General features: G+C 40.9%; 3 protein-coding genes across 5 annotated transcripts; 2 read left to right on the forward strand and 1 right to left on the reverse strand.

Annotated features, from left to right (window-relative positions):
* Nucleotides 1–538: 538 nt before the first annotated feature.
* LOC146662248 (cystatin-B-like) lies at nucleotides 539–4,219 on the forward strand. The gene is made up of 5 exons (XM_085418766.1): nucleotides 539–633; nucleotides 1,036–1,245; nucleotides 2,646–2,732; nucleotides 2,835–2,936; nucleotides 3,092–4,219. The coding sequence occupies exons 3-5, from the start codon at nucleotides 2,658–2,660 to the stop codon at nucleotides 3,215–3,217; spliced, it is 303 nt and encodes a 100-aa protein (XP_085274892.1). The 5' UTR covers nucleotides 539–633; nucleotides 1,036–1,245; nucleotides 2,646–2,657; the 3' UTR covers nucleotides 3,218–4,219.
* Nucleotides 3,598–11,741, reverse strand: LOC146662249 (uncharacterized). Its single transcript, XM_085417886.1, has 5 exons — nucleotides 11,730–11,741; nucleotides 10,345–10,462; nucleotides 8,164–8,236; nucleotides 7,574–7,649; nucleotides 3,598–6,527 (listed from the first exon to the last, which is right to left on the reverse strand). Exons 1-5 carry the CDS (start codon nucleotides 11,739–11,741, stop codon nucleotides 6,123–6,125), a joined length of 684 nt encoding a protein of 227 aa, XP_085274012.1. The 3' UTR covers nucleotides 3,598–6,122.
* Nucleotides 11,742–14,296: 2,555 nt separating this feature from the next.
* Nucleotides 14,297–17,080, forward strand: LOC146662250 (cystatin-B-like). 3 transcript variants are annotated; one of them, XM_085418761.1, is made up of 4 exons: nucleotides 14,322–14,929; nucleotides 15,529–15,663; nucleotides 15,742–15,843; nucleotides 16,638–17,080. In XM_085418761.1, the coding sequence occupies exons 1-4, from the start codon at nucleotides 14,750–14,752 to the stop codon at nucleotides 16,764–16,766; spliced, it is 546 nt and encodes a 181-aa protein (XP_085274887.1). In that variant the 5' UTR covers nucleotides 14,322–14,749; the 3' UTR covers nucleotides 16,767–17,080. The 3 variants fall into 3 exon arrangements, with proteins under 3 accessions (XP_085274888.1, XP_085274887.1, XP_085274889.1); XM_085418762.1 differs by lacking the exon at nucleotides 15,529–15,663 and having other exon boundaries at nucleotides 14,297–14,929; XM_085418763.1 differs by lacking the exon at nucleotides 14,322–14,929 and having other exon boundaries at nucleotides 15,041–15,663.
* Nucleotides 17,081–17,645: the final 565 nt, after the last annotated feature.

Genomic DNA, 17,645 nt, shown 5'->3' on the forward strand with positions numbered 1-17,645 from the left:
AAAGATATGTGCATGAGCTGTACATGAGATATATACATGAGAATAAGAATTAAGAGTGCTACGTAGAAAGATATATACATGAGTGCAGGTGGTGATCAGTGCCAAACATGGAATGATGCAGGGTCTTTTCTTCTAAATACTTTTCTTCCCCACGTCCCGTGTGCAAGAGTCAATTATAGCATCATTTGGAGAGTTATATTTCATTTAGCATGTTATCCTTTTTGAACGTATATGTGAAGGTGACCTAAAATAAAGCACAGTTCAGTCAGAGAGTCTTTTATTGATTGAAATCTACTTTTCCAACTTTTAGGAGATAACTGAAAGTACACATGAAAGGTGCTCAGTAGGTTGTCAGCATTATTTTATTAGCAAATTTGAACATCAGTTTAATGATATAAGCAGTAAATGACACTATAAACTGAGTTGATCTTACTTACTGGATATAATATGTTTTGGTCATGAGTCATGCTCTGAGTGCATGCACCCTGACGGCTCCACTCCGTCAGTCATTAAGCCTGGGAATGCTGGGCACCCCATGGCTGAAATAAGAGAGCTGCACACTGAAGTGGGAAATGTCAGATATAGGCTGGTGGTGAGGAAAGTCCAGGACTGCCAGTGTGTGTTCAGATACCTGTAAGTATATTGATTGCTGCAGTGTGTGTTATTGATGGTAAGAGTTCTGGTGATGTTGACTATGAACGCAACTGCATCTTGTATTTATTTAATAATTGTTTTGCAGTTATCTTGTAAATGTGAAAGCATTGTGACATGTGCAGCATTTTGGATGAAGTCGCTGCTCTTTGGACGGCCTCAGTGCTGCGTGTGTATAATGTAATTACCTCCATAGTGCTGCGTGCACCAGAATAGTTGCAGCTGTCAACCTTACGGTAAGTTGGTGGCAGAGCAGTGGGGAAGGCTAAAGTAACTGTGCGTGTGTGTGTGTAGATTAGATAAATGAAGATATAAATTATATAAACTGTATAATCTATTAATCAATTAATATATTATTTTAAAATTCCCCTCTCGCCCCTGCAGACTGTCTATCCTTCCAGCTCAGATCCTCCACCAGAGGCCTGGGATCTTGAGGGTCCTGTGCAGTATCCTGCTGTTCAAGACAGAGATCTCGGATGTTGTTCCAGGATTTCCTGGTGCCACTCGCCTAGCTTGGGAGTCACTGCACCTAGTGCTCCGATTACCACTGGGACCACTGTTACCTTCACCCTCCACATCTTCTCTGAGCCCTTGGTACTTCTCAAGCTTCCCGTGTTCCCAGTTGTTACATGATAGAATCTCGATATCTTTCTGCAAAGGCACAAACTCTGCAAAAGCTGTCTTATCAATGCATCAATCAGCATAGCGTCTGTGTCTTTTCTAGACTTTGATCCTACAGTCCTGCTGCTGAATGCAGAGTCTGCATTCATTGCTAAACATGAAATTTCTCCTCAGGGTCATGCTTAGTGCACATGTCGCTGACGTCAGTGCTTATGGGCCTGATGGATTGTCTGGACAGAGCACCATTGGCAAAATCATCCTGCAAACTTTGACTGCAAATCTGTAGCTGACTGCTTACGGTTTCTAAATGCAGACAGTGTGTGGAAACGGTCTTCTTGTGGTGTCATGTTCCTCTGGTGTCAAGTTTGAAGTTGCCCTATAGCACAGGCCCTATCCACATCAGTTAAATGTAGCATGCTTGGAGCATATGATCGCTGCACCAGGGTTCATGCTCACAGAGATACTAAGTGGGCACCAATCAGGCACTGGATTGGTAGTACCTGGGGTACCTGAAGCTCAAAACAAGAGTCAATAGCAGAATAAGCTATTTGGCTTTGGCAGAGAAGATCTGGCAATTTTTTATGGGCATAATCCACATTCTCACCTCTGCTGCTCAACGCAGGAATACATTCTCCTTACAAACATGGCCCCATTTAAGGGAAAATAAACAAACTTTCCAATAGCATAAGATTTATTGCCAAGTGTGACAGCAAAGAAATGATTGCTCAAATATAAGTTTCCTTACTTTATCTATGAAGTTTATATGTTTGTAGAAATAAAGTAAATCATCTGCTCTAAACAGGTTTAAATAGACTCAAGTTTGCTTTTAGAATTTTCTTGAAAACATGTTTTTGGGGTATTTTGCAAAACTGTAAGTTTCCTCAGTCACACACTTTTTTGACTTACAGATCTGGCATATTGATCTATCACAGGTTTGATAGCTTATCTCTGGACAGTCAGCTTAAAGAAGAATTTGCAAAGTTCAATGTATTTATTTTTTGACAGCCACAGCCGTGGCACATAAATTATTTTTATAAGACATTTATCACAGACTACAGACTGACAGGACTACGACAAACACGTTTTAGTTATCGTCCTTTTTAGTCGTCTAAAAAAATGTTAATATAAAAGCAAAGGTTTATCTGTTTTAAAGACACAGATAATTTAAGACACAATTACACAAGTAGATATTTCAAGAAGACATTCTAAGCAAACATTTAGGGGCTGTCGTGTCACATGTTGCTCCTCCTATCATGCGTTAGAGTCACCTTCCAGTAAGTTTCCAGGTCACTTACCCAGTATATGTACTTGGACTGGCACCAGTATGTTTTAGACACATACAACAAGAAAACTGTCTCCTCTGTTTATTTCAGCGGACTTTCACAATGGATGCCATAAAATGTGGAGGATTCTCGAAGGTGAAAGACGCTGATGAGGAAATTCAGACAATCTGTGATGAGGTGAGCTTCTTCACAACATTCAGACTCACATATTAAACAGACACATCAACTCTGTGCTCTGCATTTTATGTCATGTTTTACTTTTATTTTGTCCATACACAGGTTAAGTGTCAAGTAGAGGAAAAAAGAAATGAAGCATATGTCGTGTTCAAAGCTGTTCAGTACAAGAGTCAAGTGGTGCAAGGAATCAACTATGACATCAAGGTAACTGTGACATCAGACATGATAGTGATTATTAATGGAAGAAAATAAAGAAAGTGTTTATGGACTGAGTTACTTGTGAGATCCAGATGAGCTGTTGAGCAGATTGAAGATCTTCAGTGTTCAACAAGTACAAGTTTCCTCTGATTTGACTGCAGGTACATGTGGGAGGATCCAGCTACCTTCATCTGCGGGTCTGGAAGAAGCTTCCATGTTATGGAGGAGAAGCCGTAGTTACTGGCGTGGAAGACCATCATGACAAAGATCCCATCCAACCTTTTTAATGAGGTCACACTTTGTATTTCAGCTGCTCTCTGCCTCCAAGCTGCTGCCTCATGACATGTGCTGTTTTATTATCCTGAAAGAAAAAACTGCAATAATGCTCCTTCAAAAGTTAAAGTTATAATCAATATATTTTAAAAAATCGTTATTTCTAGACATATAGCACTGACTGGTGAAAGAAACTCCGTCCCGGGTCTGGTCCGTGGATCGGGTTTCCCCGAGGCGTGGGCGTCTATAAGCAGAGTTTTGTCTTTACCCTATAAGATTCAAAATTATTAAGTAACACTCAGCAATATATTCTCAAGTAGCACTCAGATATGCCGTCAGCGGGTTAGTTACGACGTCGGGAGCAGTTAGGAGAACAAAATGATACAGAGACTGTTCAGGTTGCTTTCCCAAAATCAACTCAAAGTTTTATTCTTTTGTGCAGCAGTATTTATAGGCAGAAAGTTCGTGTGTCAACAAGTTTCAAGTTAAAACCATATAAGGAAGGTCCCCCAGCTCTGAAAGAGGTCTTCTACAATCATATCTCAACATACCTTTGACAGGTCCGTTAAACACTAGACAGTTAGAATCCTTTGTTCTACAATTGCAGTAAGATGCACTATCAAGGCCTATAAATCTTATACAGAGGTCTCCTACATCCGTGAGTTCTGACACAACCCAGATGGTCTTCACATAAACATCTTCTGCAAGGGAGTGCTAAGTAAAAGAGTGATTTGTTGGTGTTTTCCCTCCAACCTTAGTATCTACTTTCACACCATAAAATCTTGAGTTGACAAAGCAAGAGAAAATGACGGTTAACATAAAGAGCCTTGTTGAGTCACAGAATCTTCTGTCTAATATCATCAAAAAAGTACCCAGTAAATGCTCCCATAATACTAAAATATCTAACAGTTCTCTTCTTTATTATCACACAATAATAACACAATATAAAGGCAAAATGTAATAACATAATCTAAAGGAAAATGTAACTTGTCCTCCGAGCAAGCTTGATATCAAAATTCTAAGGAAAAAAAACAAAAAAAAAAAAAAACTTCATTCCCTTCTTGGATAACGGAGTAATTCACAACCTAATGCTCAATATATACATCAGGATCATCATTGGCGACATCTGGCACATCATCTGGGTCAGTTTTTGTCAATTTCAAATACGTTGAGGCAGCTGTACTAGTAGCTATACGGGTCATCATTGAGCATATATATGGCATCACACAACAGGCAATAATCATCAAAAACAAAATAATACATACTGTTACAAAGGCTACAATTAGTTCCTTCCATCTTCCAAACATGTCCTGTAACCACTTGTCTAGCCACTGACCATGACCTGCACTGGTTCTCAGTTCTATCTGCAATGTTTTAAGTTTATTCATAGCTTGTGTGAATGAACCATTAGGGGCAGTATTATTGGGAATGAAGGTACAGCATACATCTCCAAACATAGCACAGACACCTCCTTTCTCAGCTAACAGCATATCTAAGACCATTCTATTTTGCATGGTCATTAAAGAGGTAGCAGACATCTGTTCTCCTAGGGCTGTAAGGGCCGTATTGGTCAGATTAATATGTCTTTGCTGATGGTAATAAACATAATTAATCCAGGCTACATTTTTGTTTATCTGCACCCACGGTAATATTGAGGCAAACCCTGCAGAGGTTTCTCCTTGTGCCTTTAATTCATTTGGTATCCCGCGTGGAACTCCTATAGCATCTATGTAAACGTTATGTGAGTAAGCGGAGCGTTTTGTACGTCTGCTGGATACAGGCAGATCTGAGGTTTGTTGTATTAGTAGTTCTTGGGCTAAAGTTACTAGACCACAGGTACCGGTCCAATTAACAGGTAAGGCTAATCTAAGAGTATTGTTGCACAACCAATAACCGTTAGGGATTGCTCTAGTTAGGCGCGTGACCATGTGTGATTTAACTAACTTCCCCCAGTCAGTGTCATATAATACACCCTCTGGGGGAACAATGATCGATTCTCCGCTCGAACTTGAACTGTGTGTGTGTTCCTCCAGATATGATAAAACTTCAGCCACAGAGACAGCTAGCCATGTCTCATTGCAGCGTGCACCTGGGGAGTCAGAGAAGAATGTATAGTTATCCTTTGTATAATCTATGTGTGTGTCTGGGCCAGTTAACTTTAGTCTGCGCAGACATATCATGCTAGTATTAAAATGGAAAGGGATCTGTCCTAGGGGCAGTGAGGGTTTTAACCTATTCTTGGGGCGTTTCATTGGGGCGCAGGTCCCTGCGGTGTCATTAGACAACTTCAATAATTCGCCTAATGGAGTCTCAGGGTTAGTTGGTGTGTGTGTGTGTCTAAGTAGGCAGTCGAGAGGGCTCAGAGTCAACTGTAAAGTGTCTTTGAGGAGAGCATTATCTCCGCCGATTTTCTCTAGTCCCTCAGTGAGGGGGAAACCGGATATGGGGTATCCTACTATTACCTGATCTGGATTGCCCTTTGAACAGACATAACAGTTACTGGTTCCTAAATCACGAGCGGCTGTTCTGGCATTTTCATACCAGGAGTTAACTCCTGCTGTAGGGGGTGCATAAAATGGTTTATTAGTGGCATCTGTGTTGCTATTTACTGATTTTAGGGAACGTGAGGAGCGTACTAGGTGGGTGTCTTGCCAAATGGAGCATGAGGTATTGTCAGCAAAATACGACCTGCAAAAATGTGAACATGGTTGCAGTCTACAATACAAAATAGCAAAGAAAAATCCTAAAGTTAATGCGATAGATATGATAAATAACCTAAATATATAAGAAAAAACACAGTTCTTCAGTCGTCTCCTGGCCTGGTCCCAGGTTCGAGAGACATCGAATAAGCGTCGTATGATGACAATGGGCATTTCATTTTCTCCATTATCAGGATGGAATGAGTCTTGCTTTATCAGATTAGACATCATGTGGTACTCTCGGCTTTCTGTTCCTGCTGGATGTTCGAGTACCTTGTTGTTGTTCATGTGGAGGATCAAAGAGCTCTCTGAGTCTTGGCTCTTTCAGGCGTTGTGTGTTAATCAGTGATTGCGTGTGTGTATGTATATTGGCTCCGGGCGCTGGCTCGCCTGAGTCATCGTCTGCTTGATCCGACGCCTGAGATGGTTCAGTGGGGCTGCTCTTAACCGTGCTGGCGTGTATCCACTGCGGTTGTCCGTCTGTAAGGATGCTGGTTCTCGTCACTGCAAGTACAGTCTGGGGGCTGGAATACACGACCTCCCCGGGTGTCCTTGGTTTTAGCGACTTCACCAACACCACGTCTCCTGTTTTCCACGGATGGGTTGGATCTGTAGAAGGGAGAGGCTGAGAGAGTTTCTGATAGTTATTATTCAGTGTTTCTACCAGATTGTGAACATAGTCGGACAATGCAGTGTCTACATCCCCTTCCAATAGCGGTGCCCCTCTGGAGGCTGACCATGGTGTTGGAAATGGTCTTCCCATGATTATTTCAAATGGAGATAATTTGGTTGCTGCGGATGGAGTCATTCTAATCTCGCAGAGGACTTGAGGAAGTAATTTGACCCAGGTCATTCCTGTTTCTATCATTGCTTTAGTCAGGCGATTTTTTATGGTCCTATTCATTCTTTCTACAACTCCTGAACTCTGAGGGTGGTATGGCACATGATATTTCCAGTCTATTCCTAGAGTTTTAGCACACTTTTGAATTACTTCTGATGTGAATGAAGGTCCTCTATCACTGTTAATTTGGTGAGGTATTCCGAATCTGGGTATTATTTCATTGCACAACTTTTGACAGACTACTTCTGCAGTTTCTTTTGATGTTGGGTAAGCTTCTACCCATTTACTAAATTGATCCACTATTACCAGTAAGTACTTGATGCTTCCTTGTGCTGGCATATGTGTAAAATCAATTTGTAATGTATGAAATGGAAAATCTGGTTGTGGTAAATGCTGATGTTTTGCTTTTGGTCTCCCTACATTAGTTCGTGCACATGTTAGACAGGTTGCTAATATGCTTTTTACTGCATGTGATGTTTTCTCAATAACAAATCTTGATTTTATTGCCCCTATTACCCCTCTTTGTCCGACATGACTCACACCGTGAAAATGTCGGACAAGGACTGGCAGTAGGGAAGATGGGAGGGCAATCAAACCCTCAAGATTTTTGTATAGGCCATCTCTGTCATCTAAGGTACAGTCATTATCCTCCCAATAGGTGTAATCAGATGCAGAGGCCTGCTCTTGTATAAATTTTAAATCAAAATTTGTTTCTAAATAGTCTGGGAGTGTAACAAGTGGCAGCTGTAGGGGCACAGATAATACTTCCTGTGGAGGTGGGAGCTGTGACACAGCTGCAGCCTTGGCAGTCACGTCTGGTAGGGCATTACCTGCTGCTTCGTCTGTGTCAGCTGTACTGTGTCCTTTCGTTTTAACGACTGCAACGGCCGATGGCAGCTGTATAGCCTGCAAAAGTGTTTGAACAAGATCAGAATTAGCGATCGGTTTTCCGTCACTTTCTTTTAAGCTGGTTGGATCAGAATGCTGACGTTGTGTGCGTGCAGCTGCTGCAGCAACTATTAATTCGGTCTCATCTTCGTAAGGCGGTGGGGCCGTAGGCTGAACGGCTGGGCATGCAAGACTAGCTTTTCCTGTGGTAGATTTATGTTCTATGCTAGAGCCTGCACTAGCTTTATTTGATGTTAAAGCATCTACACCTGGTTCCGGTCCCTTTTTCCATAGTGGTGACATTCGATGTATCACGTCGCGGCATTCTATCATATATTTTCTACAGGACTTTTTAAGCAGACTACTTTTCTTATCGCAAATGGTATTCAACAGGGCTGTGCAGAGAGGTTTAAAGGGGCGGGTGCTCAAAGTTAAAAAGGGGCACATTGAACCAGGCTGAATAACAACAACACACATTCATCAAGAATCTAATATGGGCAACAAGGCAAAGCAAACATAGCCGATGCTTTACCTGATGGGTACAATGTTGCTGTTGAGGGGTTGCTGCTGATGGTGCTGGAGGGCAGGGCTGTGTTGATCTGAGACTGTAGACATTAAAAAGTCCATAGGAGAGATGGTAGCTGATTAAATGTCATGAGATAATAACAAAATGCAAAGATTGGTGACAGCGCTTGGAACCATAAGGCAACAAAAAACTGAGAAATAATTTAGGCTCTGCCTGTGAATCACTCTTTGCTTCTCTTCTTCCTTCCATCCCATCATTTCATATATCGCTCTCCACTTGCTGTCTATCTGAGAACAAGGCACAACTTGCTATTGCAATAAACTATAATCTAATTATCCACACCTAACAACTCCAGCACTTAATCTAAAATAAAATGATGACAGAAAAATGTTATAGCACTGCCTTTAGTAGCCTCACACAGCTCCTACTGTTTCCTCCTCATGTCCTTACCAGGCATGTCTGGACAATGTTATATCATGAGTAATAATTAAAAAAAATCCATATAAATAAAACACACACATGCACGCACACACAGTAACACTTTAGACCTTCAGAATACTGTATATACTGTGGGCATCATGGTGCTGATCCAGAATCCTTACATTATTATTTATTACTAGAGCTACAATAATAAAGCAATGAGGGGAAAAAAGTAATAAATATGAAATAATGTCATTATGTTGATTCCATTTGTTTCACTATCCACTCTGTGCAGGGGCAAAGTTTATTACATTTTTAAACTGTAGAGATACAATAATTTTACTGTTGTAAAATCCAAATTTTGTCTTATTTAAAATATAAATCTAATATAATCTGCTTCTTAATGTATGTTCTTTAAAATACAGCGTGTGTTTTTAATATATTATAATTATAACAATGCATAATTATGTGGACATGCATATTAGATCGTTTTTTAGTAAAATATAATCCCTCCAGAAAGGCAGGAAAAGCCCTGTAACTTGCTTTAAAGCTAAATATGTTCCCTAAAACGGTGACAGAGCTACAGACCCATGACAGCCTTACACAGGTAGCCAGCAGCTATGACCAGCACTACTTGTGCAGTTAATAAAAGGACAGGTAATGTTTGTCGCGCTGTTGCACACACAGCACGCTCGTTTGTTTCAGTTCGTCAGTTGCAAAAAGACAGCTTACCAACGTGTACGTAATAAGCTAATACTCCTGGGTGCTATACACTACAGTGTACGCTGTACACCTACTTACTGGTTTTGTCGCATCAGTCTGTGTCTCTGAGTTAACTCGTGTTTCTCCTACAGCTGCGGACCGGAAAAAGTGCGCGTGCTCTTTGTGAGCTCGTTCCCGGCTCGTAACCAGCGCGTTCTGCCGTCAAGGGCGATCATTGGTTAAATGTGAGCATGTGACTGATGCAAGCCAGAGCCTTTTATTTAGCAAAACTGTGATTAATAGTTAAATATTATTGTTGAGGGGCACAGACAGGACTCCGCACGCACACACACATTTAAAAAAAATTATTTTTTTTAAAGTTGCCTCAACAAAAGGGCACCTTGGGCACCCATCAGGAAAGGGGCGGGTGCTCAAGCCCCTCTAGCCCCCCCCCCTCCCCCCCTCCTCTGCATGTGCCTGGTATTCAACATTTCTACTGACCTGTTTTCTGGCGATAATCGTTCGGGATAGGGCTCCGGAAATAAATTAGAATGCATTAAACTTACAGTTCTTAAGTTGTAGACAAAATCAGTCACGTAAGCACTTCCACATGTTCTGGATACGTAATCATGGAAGTCTTCACCGATTCGCGGACGTGGGTTACACGTAACCGGAGGTGGGAGTCGTACTGAGCCGTTATTTGTGACTTTATATATATATTTTTTCGGTTTTACAGTTAATTTCGATTTTTCATCGGACCTGTCTGAGGTCTTTGAATTATTCTGACCCATGTTCAGTGATTAAGGGGTTTACACGCTTGAAGGATTTATGCTAGTATTTTTGCTGTGGCACAGCTGAGGTTTCAATTTATTGCTAGCAATTTTATCTTTTCTTTTGTTTTTGGTGAGCAGCTTCTCACTTAACGAGCAACTTCTCGCTTTTTTAGCATGCGTTTTCAAAACAACAGGCAACTTCCTGTGTCTTTCTGTTTTAATTTACTTAGTAAGTGGGTCACTGAGAAAGGTCTAACACAGTCTTATAAATAAAAAAAAGACACGTATTTACCTTCGTCGGCGTATCCCACTTCTGACACCAAAATTGAAAGAAACTCCGTCCTGGGTCTAGTCCGTGGATCGGGTTTCCCCGAGGCGTGGGCGTCTATAAGCAGAGTTTTGTCTTTACCCTATAAGATTCAAAATTATTAAGTAACACTCAGCAATATATTCTCAAGTAGCACTCAGATATGCCGTCAGCGGGTTAGTTACGACGTCGGGAGCAGTTAGGAGAACAAAATGATACAGAGACTGTTCAGGTTGCCTTCCCAAAATCAACTCAAAGTTTTATTCTTTTGTGCAGCAGTATTTATAGGCAGAAAGTTCGTGTGTCAACAAGTTTCAAGTTAAAACCATATAAGGAAGGCCCCCCAGCTCTGAAAGACGCCTTCTACAATCATATCTCAACATACCTTTGACAGGTCCGTTAAACACTAGACAGTTAGAATCCTTTGTTCTACAATTGCAGTAAGATGCACTATCAAGGCCTATAAATCTTATACAGAGGTCTCCTACATCCGTGAGTTCTGACACAACCCAGATAGTCTTCACATAAACATCTTCTGCAAGGGAGTGATAAGTAAAAGCATAAACGGCCCTAACCAATCTGGCGCCCTAGGCAAGATTTTAGGTGGCGCCCCCCTACATCAGCAGTGTAGTGTAATGTTGTAACAAATAATATTTCTATTAAATAAGCTTTACTTTGCATTTTAATTAACGTGGGATTATTTTTTGTATTTAGAAATAATAGTACCAACTTTTTTTTTTTTTCAACATTTGTGGCACTGGCATGGCGCTCCCTGATGGACGGCGCCCTTAGCATTTGCCTATACGGCCTATGCCACGGGCCGGCCCTGAGTAAAAGAGTGATTTGTTGGTGTTTTCCCTCCAACCTTAGTATCTACTTTCACACCATAAAATCTTGAGTTGACAAAGCAAGAGAAAATGACGGTTAACATAAAGAGCATTGTTGAGTCACAGAATCTTCTGTCTAATATCATCAAAAAAGTACCCAGTAAATGCTCCCATAATACTAAAATATCTAACAACTGGAGTTCATCATTTGAAGCATTAAAAGTTAAATTCTGCAAAAAACTAAATGATTGTGATTGTTGATTTCTTGCTAGTTATTAACTTCTGTTTTTACCATTATTGCAGCTTCTGATGATTTTTTTTTTATTTTCATATTTGTCCAGAGCTTCATCTATAATAACTGTAAGGTTAACAGTACTCTTGTCTGAATTATCTCTGTGTGTATGTGTGTGTGAGGGAAGACTCCCAAAAGTCCAACACATGTTATCCTATTTTTAGAGACATATTTGTGCAGCATATACAGAATCTAACCAAACATTAAAGAATTATTCAGGCTATTAATCTCTCTAATTTATTGTGTTTTACAATGATGGACATGGTCGTCCATACAGAAGATAATCAGTATTAAGACGTCAGCCACAGCTGAATTTCTTTGTAATCTTGAATTAGTCCCACTTATCCAGCAGATGTCCTTGTTATGTCTTCTACACATCTTGATCGTTTGTACATCTCCACCATGCTTTGACCGGATCATTCAGCCTTCCTTTATTTATTTAAATATATTAACTATTTAATCTAGTTGACCATCTTATAGTGGCCTTATTGCAACCTTCAACACATCATTTTCAGCTGTTTGTCTATACTGCATTTTTTTCCTTTAGTTTGTATCACTTTGTGGCTGTATTTTCATCTCCCTATTTTTTATTTTGATGCTGTTTGCAGTCATTAAAATCTCTTTTTTTAATTTTTTTTATTTTTGCATCTACCATTTCCGGCTCCAAATGTTAACTAGAAAAGAGTAATAATTAAGCAGAGCACCCTGAAACTCACTTAAAAGCATGTGAAGAGAAGATTCCCCCCCAGAAAAAAACTAAACAAAACAACAACAACTAGGGAACAGTAAAATCTAATCTCTACAGCCTTAAACGACAAATAATAGTAATAAAATAATATCTAAACCACAGAGAGGCGTGTACACTAGAGCAGGGGTGTCAAACTCCAGGCCTCCAGATCAGGGGTCCGTTCCTCGCTAAGTAAGTTAGCTGGATTTGATTGTTGACGATTTCGCGTGATCCTGGATCGTTCGGTTCCCCGAAGCTCATCCGGGACTTGCTGTCGTAGCAACAGAGCCGTAAGCGTAAACCTGCTCGGGAGCAGGTTTACTTTATGTAAACAGGATTAGATCGCGGCCACGCAGGTATGTCCGCTTCATTTATACGAAAGCAACAGCGATATTCCACCACTGTTTCACCATAAATAAATAACATCAGTGTAACTAAAGATAATGCAGCACTTGATCCATTTATTGATTTCACACAGATACATACAGGTCATTTCCTAAAAAAGGGAAATGTACTATTAATCATTCTATTACATGTATGTGATTATTACAGATGTAATTCATATTTCAGAGTAGTAATTGTAAATTACTTCGTGTAATCAAGATGAGAGACCACGGCTATAAAAGCGAAGGTGGATTTGGGAAGCCTGTCGCAGCCATGTCCTGTCCGTTTACGCGAGCCACCCATTGCGGAAGGTGCAAGATTGATAAGGAGAGTTTTCAGAATTCAGCGTATATTGCGGGACAGACAGGATCCTTTAGCTCAGCGTGACAGTGTGCTCATAGAGAGATATCGATATTCCCGTGAGGGTATTATTCACTTAACCAACTTGTTGACGAAGGGGTGCAGGACCACCACCTGTCTTTTTTTTTGCTCTGCCCTTTTCTTGGTTGCTGTTATGAACAAACTAACAGCTTATTTCAGGGTCTCTTTCCAAGAGACTAAAAGCAATATAAGTGATAAATATTACCATTCTGTAGAATATTCTTATATTTCACTTTTACTTGTTCCCATGTTCTAGTGGGTCCTGTTGTGGCTCTAATGTGAAAGGGGATATAATATAACATAATTTAACATAATCAGAAATCAGAAAGGGTTTTATTGCCAAATGTTGAGCAGGTTTACAACATTAGGAAATTGCTGCGGTGCTTCAGTGCAAACATACTGTCATAAATTGCGCTTATATAGACATGAAAAAAATAAAAGTAAGAATAAGAATTAAAAGTGCTACGTAGAAAGATATATACATGAGTGCAGGTGGTGATCAGTGCCGAAACATGGAATGATGCAATGAACACAGCGTAGGGTCATGTGTTAGTGGTGGGAACAGTCGTACGTTTATTGTTCATGTGTCCAACAGCAGAGGGGAAGAAACTGTTCTTATGGCGAGAGGTTCTGGTGCGAATGGACCGGAGCCTCCTGCCTGAGGGGAGCAGGTCAAACAGACTGTGTCCAGGGTGAGAAGGGTCAGCTGAGATCCGAGCTGCACGCCGCAGTGTCCTGGAGGTGTATAGGTCCTGCAGAGATGGGAGTCTACAGCCAATCACCTTCTCAGCAGAGCGCACAACACGCTGCAGTCTCTGTTTGTCCCTGATAGTGGCTCCAGCGTACCACACGGTGATGGAGGAGGTGAGGATGGACTCGATGATTGCGGTGTAGAATTGCATCATCGTCCGTGTTGGCAGGTTGAATTTCTTCAGCTGCCTCAGGAAGTACATCCTCTGCTGGGCTTTCTTGATGACGGAGGTGATGGTGGGCTCCCACTTCAGGTCCTGAGTGATGGTGGTACCCAGGAAGCGGAATGAGTGATGGGGGTGTCAGTCAGGATGATGGGGGGGAGTGGGACTGTGTGCTTCTGGGCATTCAGCACCAGGTTGTTGTGGCTGCACCAAGACACCAGACGTTCAACCTCCCTCCTGTAGGCAGACTCATATATATATATATATATATATATATATATATATATTTTTTATTGGATAATATAGTGTAATATAATAAATCTACCCTACCGCCTACTGGTGTTGGCCAGAGGGGCCGATGGCGCGATATGGCAGCCTGGCTTCTGTCAGTCTGCCCCAGGGCAGCTGTGGCTACAACTGTAGCTGCCTCCACCAGTGTGTGAATGTGAGAGTGACTGAATAGTGGCATTGTCATGCGCTTTGGGTGCCTTGAAAAGCGCTATATCAATCCACTCCATTATTATTGTTATTATTAAATTACTTACGAGTTTAATTTGTCAGCAACTTTCTGCCAGCCCTCTCTCCTTGCTTTTGCAGCCTTTGCAGTGTTCCCTTGCGTTTTAATTAAACTCTGAAACTCCTGAAATCCCTCACTCAAGAGTTCTTGCTCTGCTGCCGAAAAATACTGAGCGCGCTATTTGACATTTTCGCCGACCAATCAGAGGGTTGCCGATCAATGTTTCTACTATCGATGCGTAGCCCCTTTTACGACACCCAGTGATCTCACATTACTTCATCCAGCTGTACTAATCCTCAACAGCAGGTGTGTTCGGGGAACCGGAATAGCGAGCTCAGAGTTAGCGCGATGATTTGGTCTTGGATGTACATATGGATGTGTCATTTGATCTTGGATGTAGTAAGCGACGTACGAAGAACGGACCCCTGGTGTCCTGCAAGATTTAAATATCATCCTGGATCAACACACCTGAAACAAATGAATAGTTCATTACCAGGCTTCTGGAGAACGTCAAGACATGTTGAAGAGGTAATTCAGCCATTTAAATCAGCTGTGATGGATCAAGGACACATCAAAAACCTGCAGGACACCGGCCCTTGAGGCCTGGAGTTTGACACCTGTGCACTAGAGGTAGTTGGATCAATACCAACTCTAGTATTGGTGTCTGATCGATACTAGCTCATTAGAATCAATACTTTGTTTCTATCTCCTTAAGCTCAGTTGGTATAATTGTATTAAATAAATAAAAGTAGAAGTAGGATAACCGGAAAGGAAGAGCTAAAAGCAGTACTCAGGCTGTGATTCATGTGTGATCCTTTCCAATATTTCAATCACAGCTCACACCCTGTATTTTCACTTCCCGGCAGACTCAAGAGTATTTTGTCATACGCCCCGACAAACCCACACATGCGGTAAAAATGTGGGCAAAAGTTATTATTTTCTTGTGCTAGTCTAAGTGTGCTTGTTTTGTTTTTGATTTTTACCACCCCCTTGTTCTTGAGCTGATGGTACGGTTCAAAATGCGAAGTCATATGACTGGCTGTTGTGTTATTTGGTTTTTTACATGATCGTTTACAAATACTGTACCAACAAACACCCATCTTCCTCTGCGCTGGTCCACAATGCAGAGTCTTGTGAATTGGCGTGTGTTTATTAGCTTTTTGGTCATTTTTTACCAACAAAATGTTGTCGAAGTGGAAATGTGCGGAGGGCTGACCGAGGTGGAGCAGGCTGATGAAGCAGTTCAGAAGATCTGTGATGCAGTGAGTAGAAACGGGAGATTTTTACACTCACACACAGGGCCTGTCATTCATATTGATTTTGCTGTCATTGTTATTCAGATGAAGCCTCTCGCAGAGCAGAAAACCGGGAGAAACTTCGAGGTTTTCACTGCAGAGAACTACAAAACACAGGTCGTAGCTGGGACCAACTACTTCATTAAGGTAATGTTTGTAATGCAAGCAGTGAGCAGTGGCAACACTGCAAAGCTCTGAGGTCTTGCATGCAATAAAATATAATTAAAAAGAGCATTGATTGATAATGTGATCTGTCAGGTGAAAACTAAAGCAATGATCAGTGGGGGGTTTTCAGTTACTATCTCTTCACATATGTAGTGATTTTAAAAGAAGGTGTGTGCAAACCTTTAACTGTTATTGATTTTCTAGCTTCATAGCTGAGGCTTTCAATCATTGTTTCCACACAAATTTCACAAATTCCACACAAAGTGCACCTCACACTCCTGGTGTGGCACAGGACGAGCATTTCCGGTTTTTCCAGTTCTTGTGAATGATCGCTTGTCACACACAACGCACACTAGGGGCGGGGGTGTCGAACTGCAGGCCTCGTGGGCTGGTGTCCTGCAGGTTTTAGATATCACCCTGTTTCAACATACCTGAATCAAATGATTAGTTCATTACCAGGCTTCTGGAGAACTTCAGGACATGTTGAGGAGGTAATTTAGACCCTCGAGGCCTGGAGTTCAACACCTGTGCACTAGGGCTTAAATAAAGAAGCATAAGCACATATTTACTTCATAAACTCTGTCAGCCATGAACAGAGCTCAACAAATGTTCTGTTTGTGAACACTACAACAATCAGGCACTCTATATATGAAGATGTGGATTCTCCTTTTCCATGCATGTTGTTTGGCCCACAGCTGTGGCTTACATTGATAAAATAAAATGATCAGGATTACTTCTATGTGCACATCAAGCATCTCCTTTAACTTTCCTTGCAGGTCTATGTGGGAGGAAACGAATATGTTCACCTCCGTGTTTATGAGAAACTCCCGGCTTATGGAGGAACGCTTGAGCTGACTGATCTGCAGCACCCCAAGACTCAGAATGACAGTATTGAGTACTTCTAATGGGACAATGAACCAGTGAAAGCATCAGTGCCTACAGCCTGTCCTCTCAATGTAATCCATTAATAACTTGCCTCTTCATGAGGGGAAAGCTTTCCTTGTTTACATATAATAACCAACTACAGATAATGGAAGGCAAAGGGAATCAGTTAAATACGAGGTGGGTGGAAAAGAATATAGCCGATTATTCAAATCACAGCAGAAAAATAGTCCTTTCATGTTTGTCTGTTTTTTGTTTTTTGTTTTTTTTTTTGGAAGACTTATTTCTGGAATGTTTTACAAAAATTAAAAACTCTGCAATTTGCAGACTTTGTATATTAATGTGGTTCAAGTCTGCTCACTTATCAAAGAGGAGTGAAACGAGTGTGACTGTGTATGTGGGACGCATATGTGAACAGTGTATTTAAAGTGTAATTTATGTCGCATAGCTGTATAAACTTGGTCAGTTTTGGACGATGTAACAGAATTAATCATGAAGGTCTGATAACCTGATTTTGAGTTCTTTTAATATCATTTCAAAGGGTGTAATTTAAAAAAAACAAACAAACAAAACAGTATTTCATTTGCTAAGGTATTTGTGACCAGATTTGAATTAAAAGTTGTGCTATGTACAGGGTGGCCCATTTATATGGATACACCGTAATAAAATGGGAATGGTTGGTGATATTAAAGTCCTGTTTGTGGCACATTAGTATATGTGATGGGGCAAATTCCTAAAGATGGGTGGTGACCATAGTGGCCATTTAGAAGTCGGCCATCTTGGATACAACTTTTGTTTCATCAATAAGAAGAGGGCCATGTGACACACCAAACTTATTGGTAATGTCACAAGGAAAACAATGGTGTGCTTGGGTTCAACGTAACTTTATTCTTTCATGAGAC

Source organism: Rhamphochromis longiceps, linkage group LG9, assembly GCF_057381845.1.
Source record: "Rhamphochromis longiceps isolate RC_006_pf linkage group LG9, R_longiceps_female_GT1.1, whole genome shotgun sequence".
In the NCBI taxonomy this organism is placed as follows: domain Eukaryota; kingdom Metazoa; phylum Chordata; class Actinopteri; order Cichliformes; family Cichlidae; genus Rhamphochromis; species Rhamphochromis longiceps.

Bases quoted from the DNA above. Each gene is read 5' to 3' on its own strand.
- LOC146662248 (XM_085418766.1), top strand. From the start codon at position 2,658: ATGGATGCCATAAAATGTGGAGGATTCTCGAAGGTGAAAGACGCTGAT. The intron at 2,733-2,834 runs GTGAGCTTCTTC...GTCCATACACAG, and splicing joins TTCAGACAATCTGTGATGAG to GTTAAGTGTCAAGTAGAGGA. The intron at 2,937-3,091 runs GTAACTGTGACA...ATTTGACTGCAG, and splicing joins GAATCAACTATGACATCAAG to GTACATGTGGGAGGATCCAG.
- LOC146662249 (XM_085417886.1), bottom strand. The intron at 7,650-8,163 runs GTAAAGCATCGG...ACACTTTTGCAG, and splicing joins AGCAACATTGTACCCATCAG to GCTATACAGCTGCCATCGGC. The intron at 6,528-7,573 runs GTAATGCCCTAC...AAACTCTCTCAG, and splicing joins TGACACAGACGAAGCAGCAG to CCTCTCCCTTCTACAGATCC.
- LOC146662250 (XM_085418761.1), top strand. From the start codon at position 14,750: ATGATTTGGTCTTGGATGTACATATGGATGTGTCATTTGATCTTGGAT. The intron at 14,930-15,528 runs GTAATTCAGCCA...TCCACAATGCAG, and splicing joins CGTCAAGACATGTTGAAGAG to AGTCTTGTGAATTGGCGTGT. The intron at 15,844-16,637 runs GTAATGTTTGTA...CTTTCCTTGCAG, and splicing joins GGACCAACTACTTCATTAAG to GTCTATGTGGGAGGAAACGA.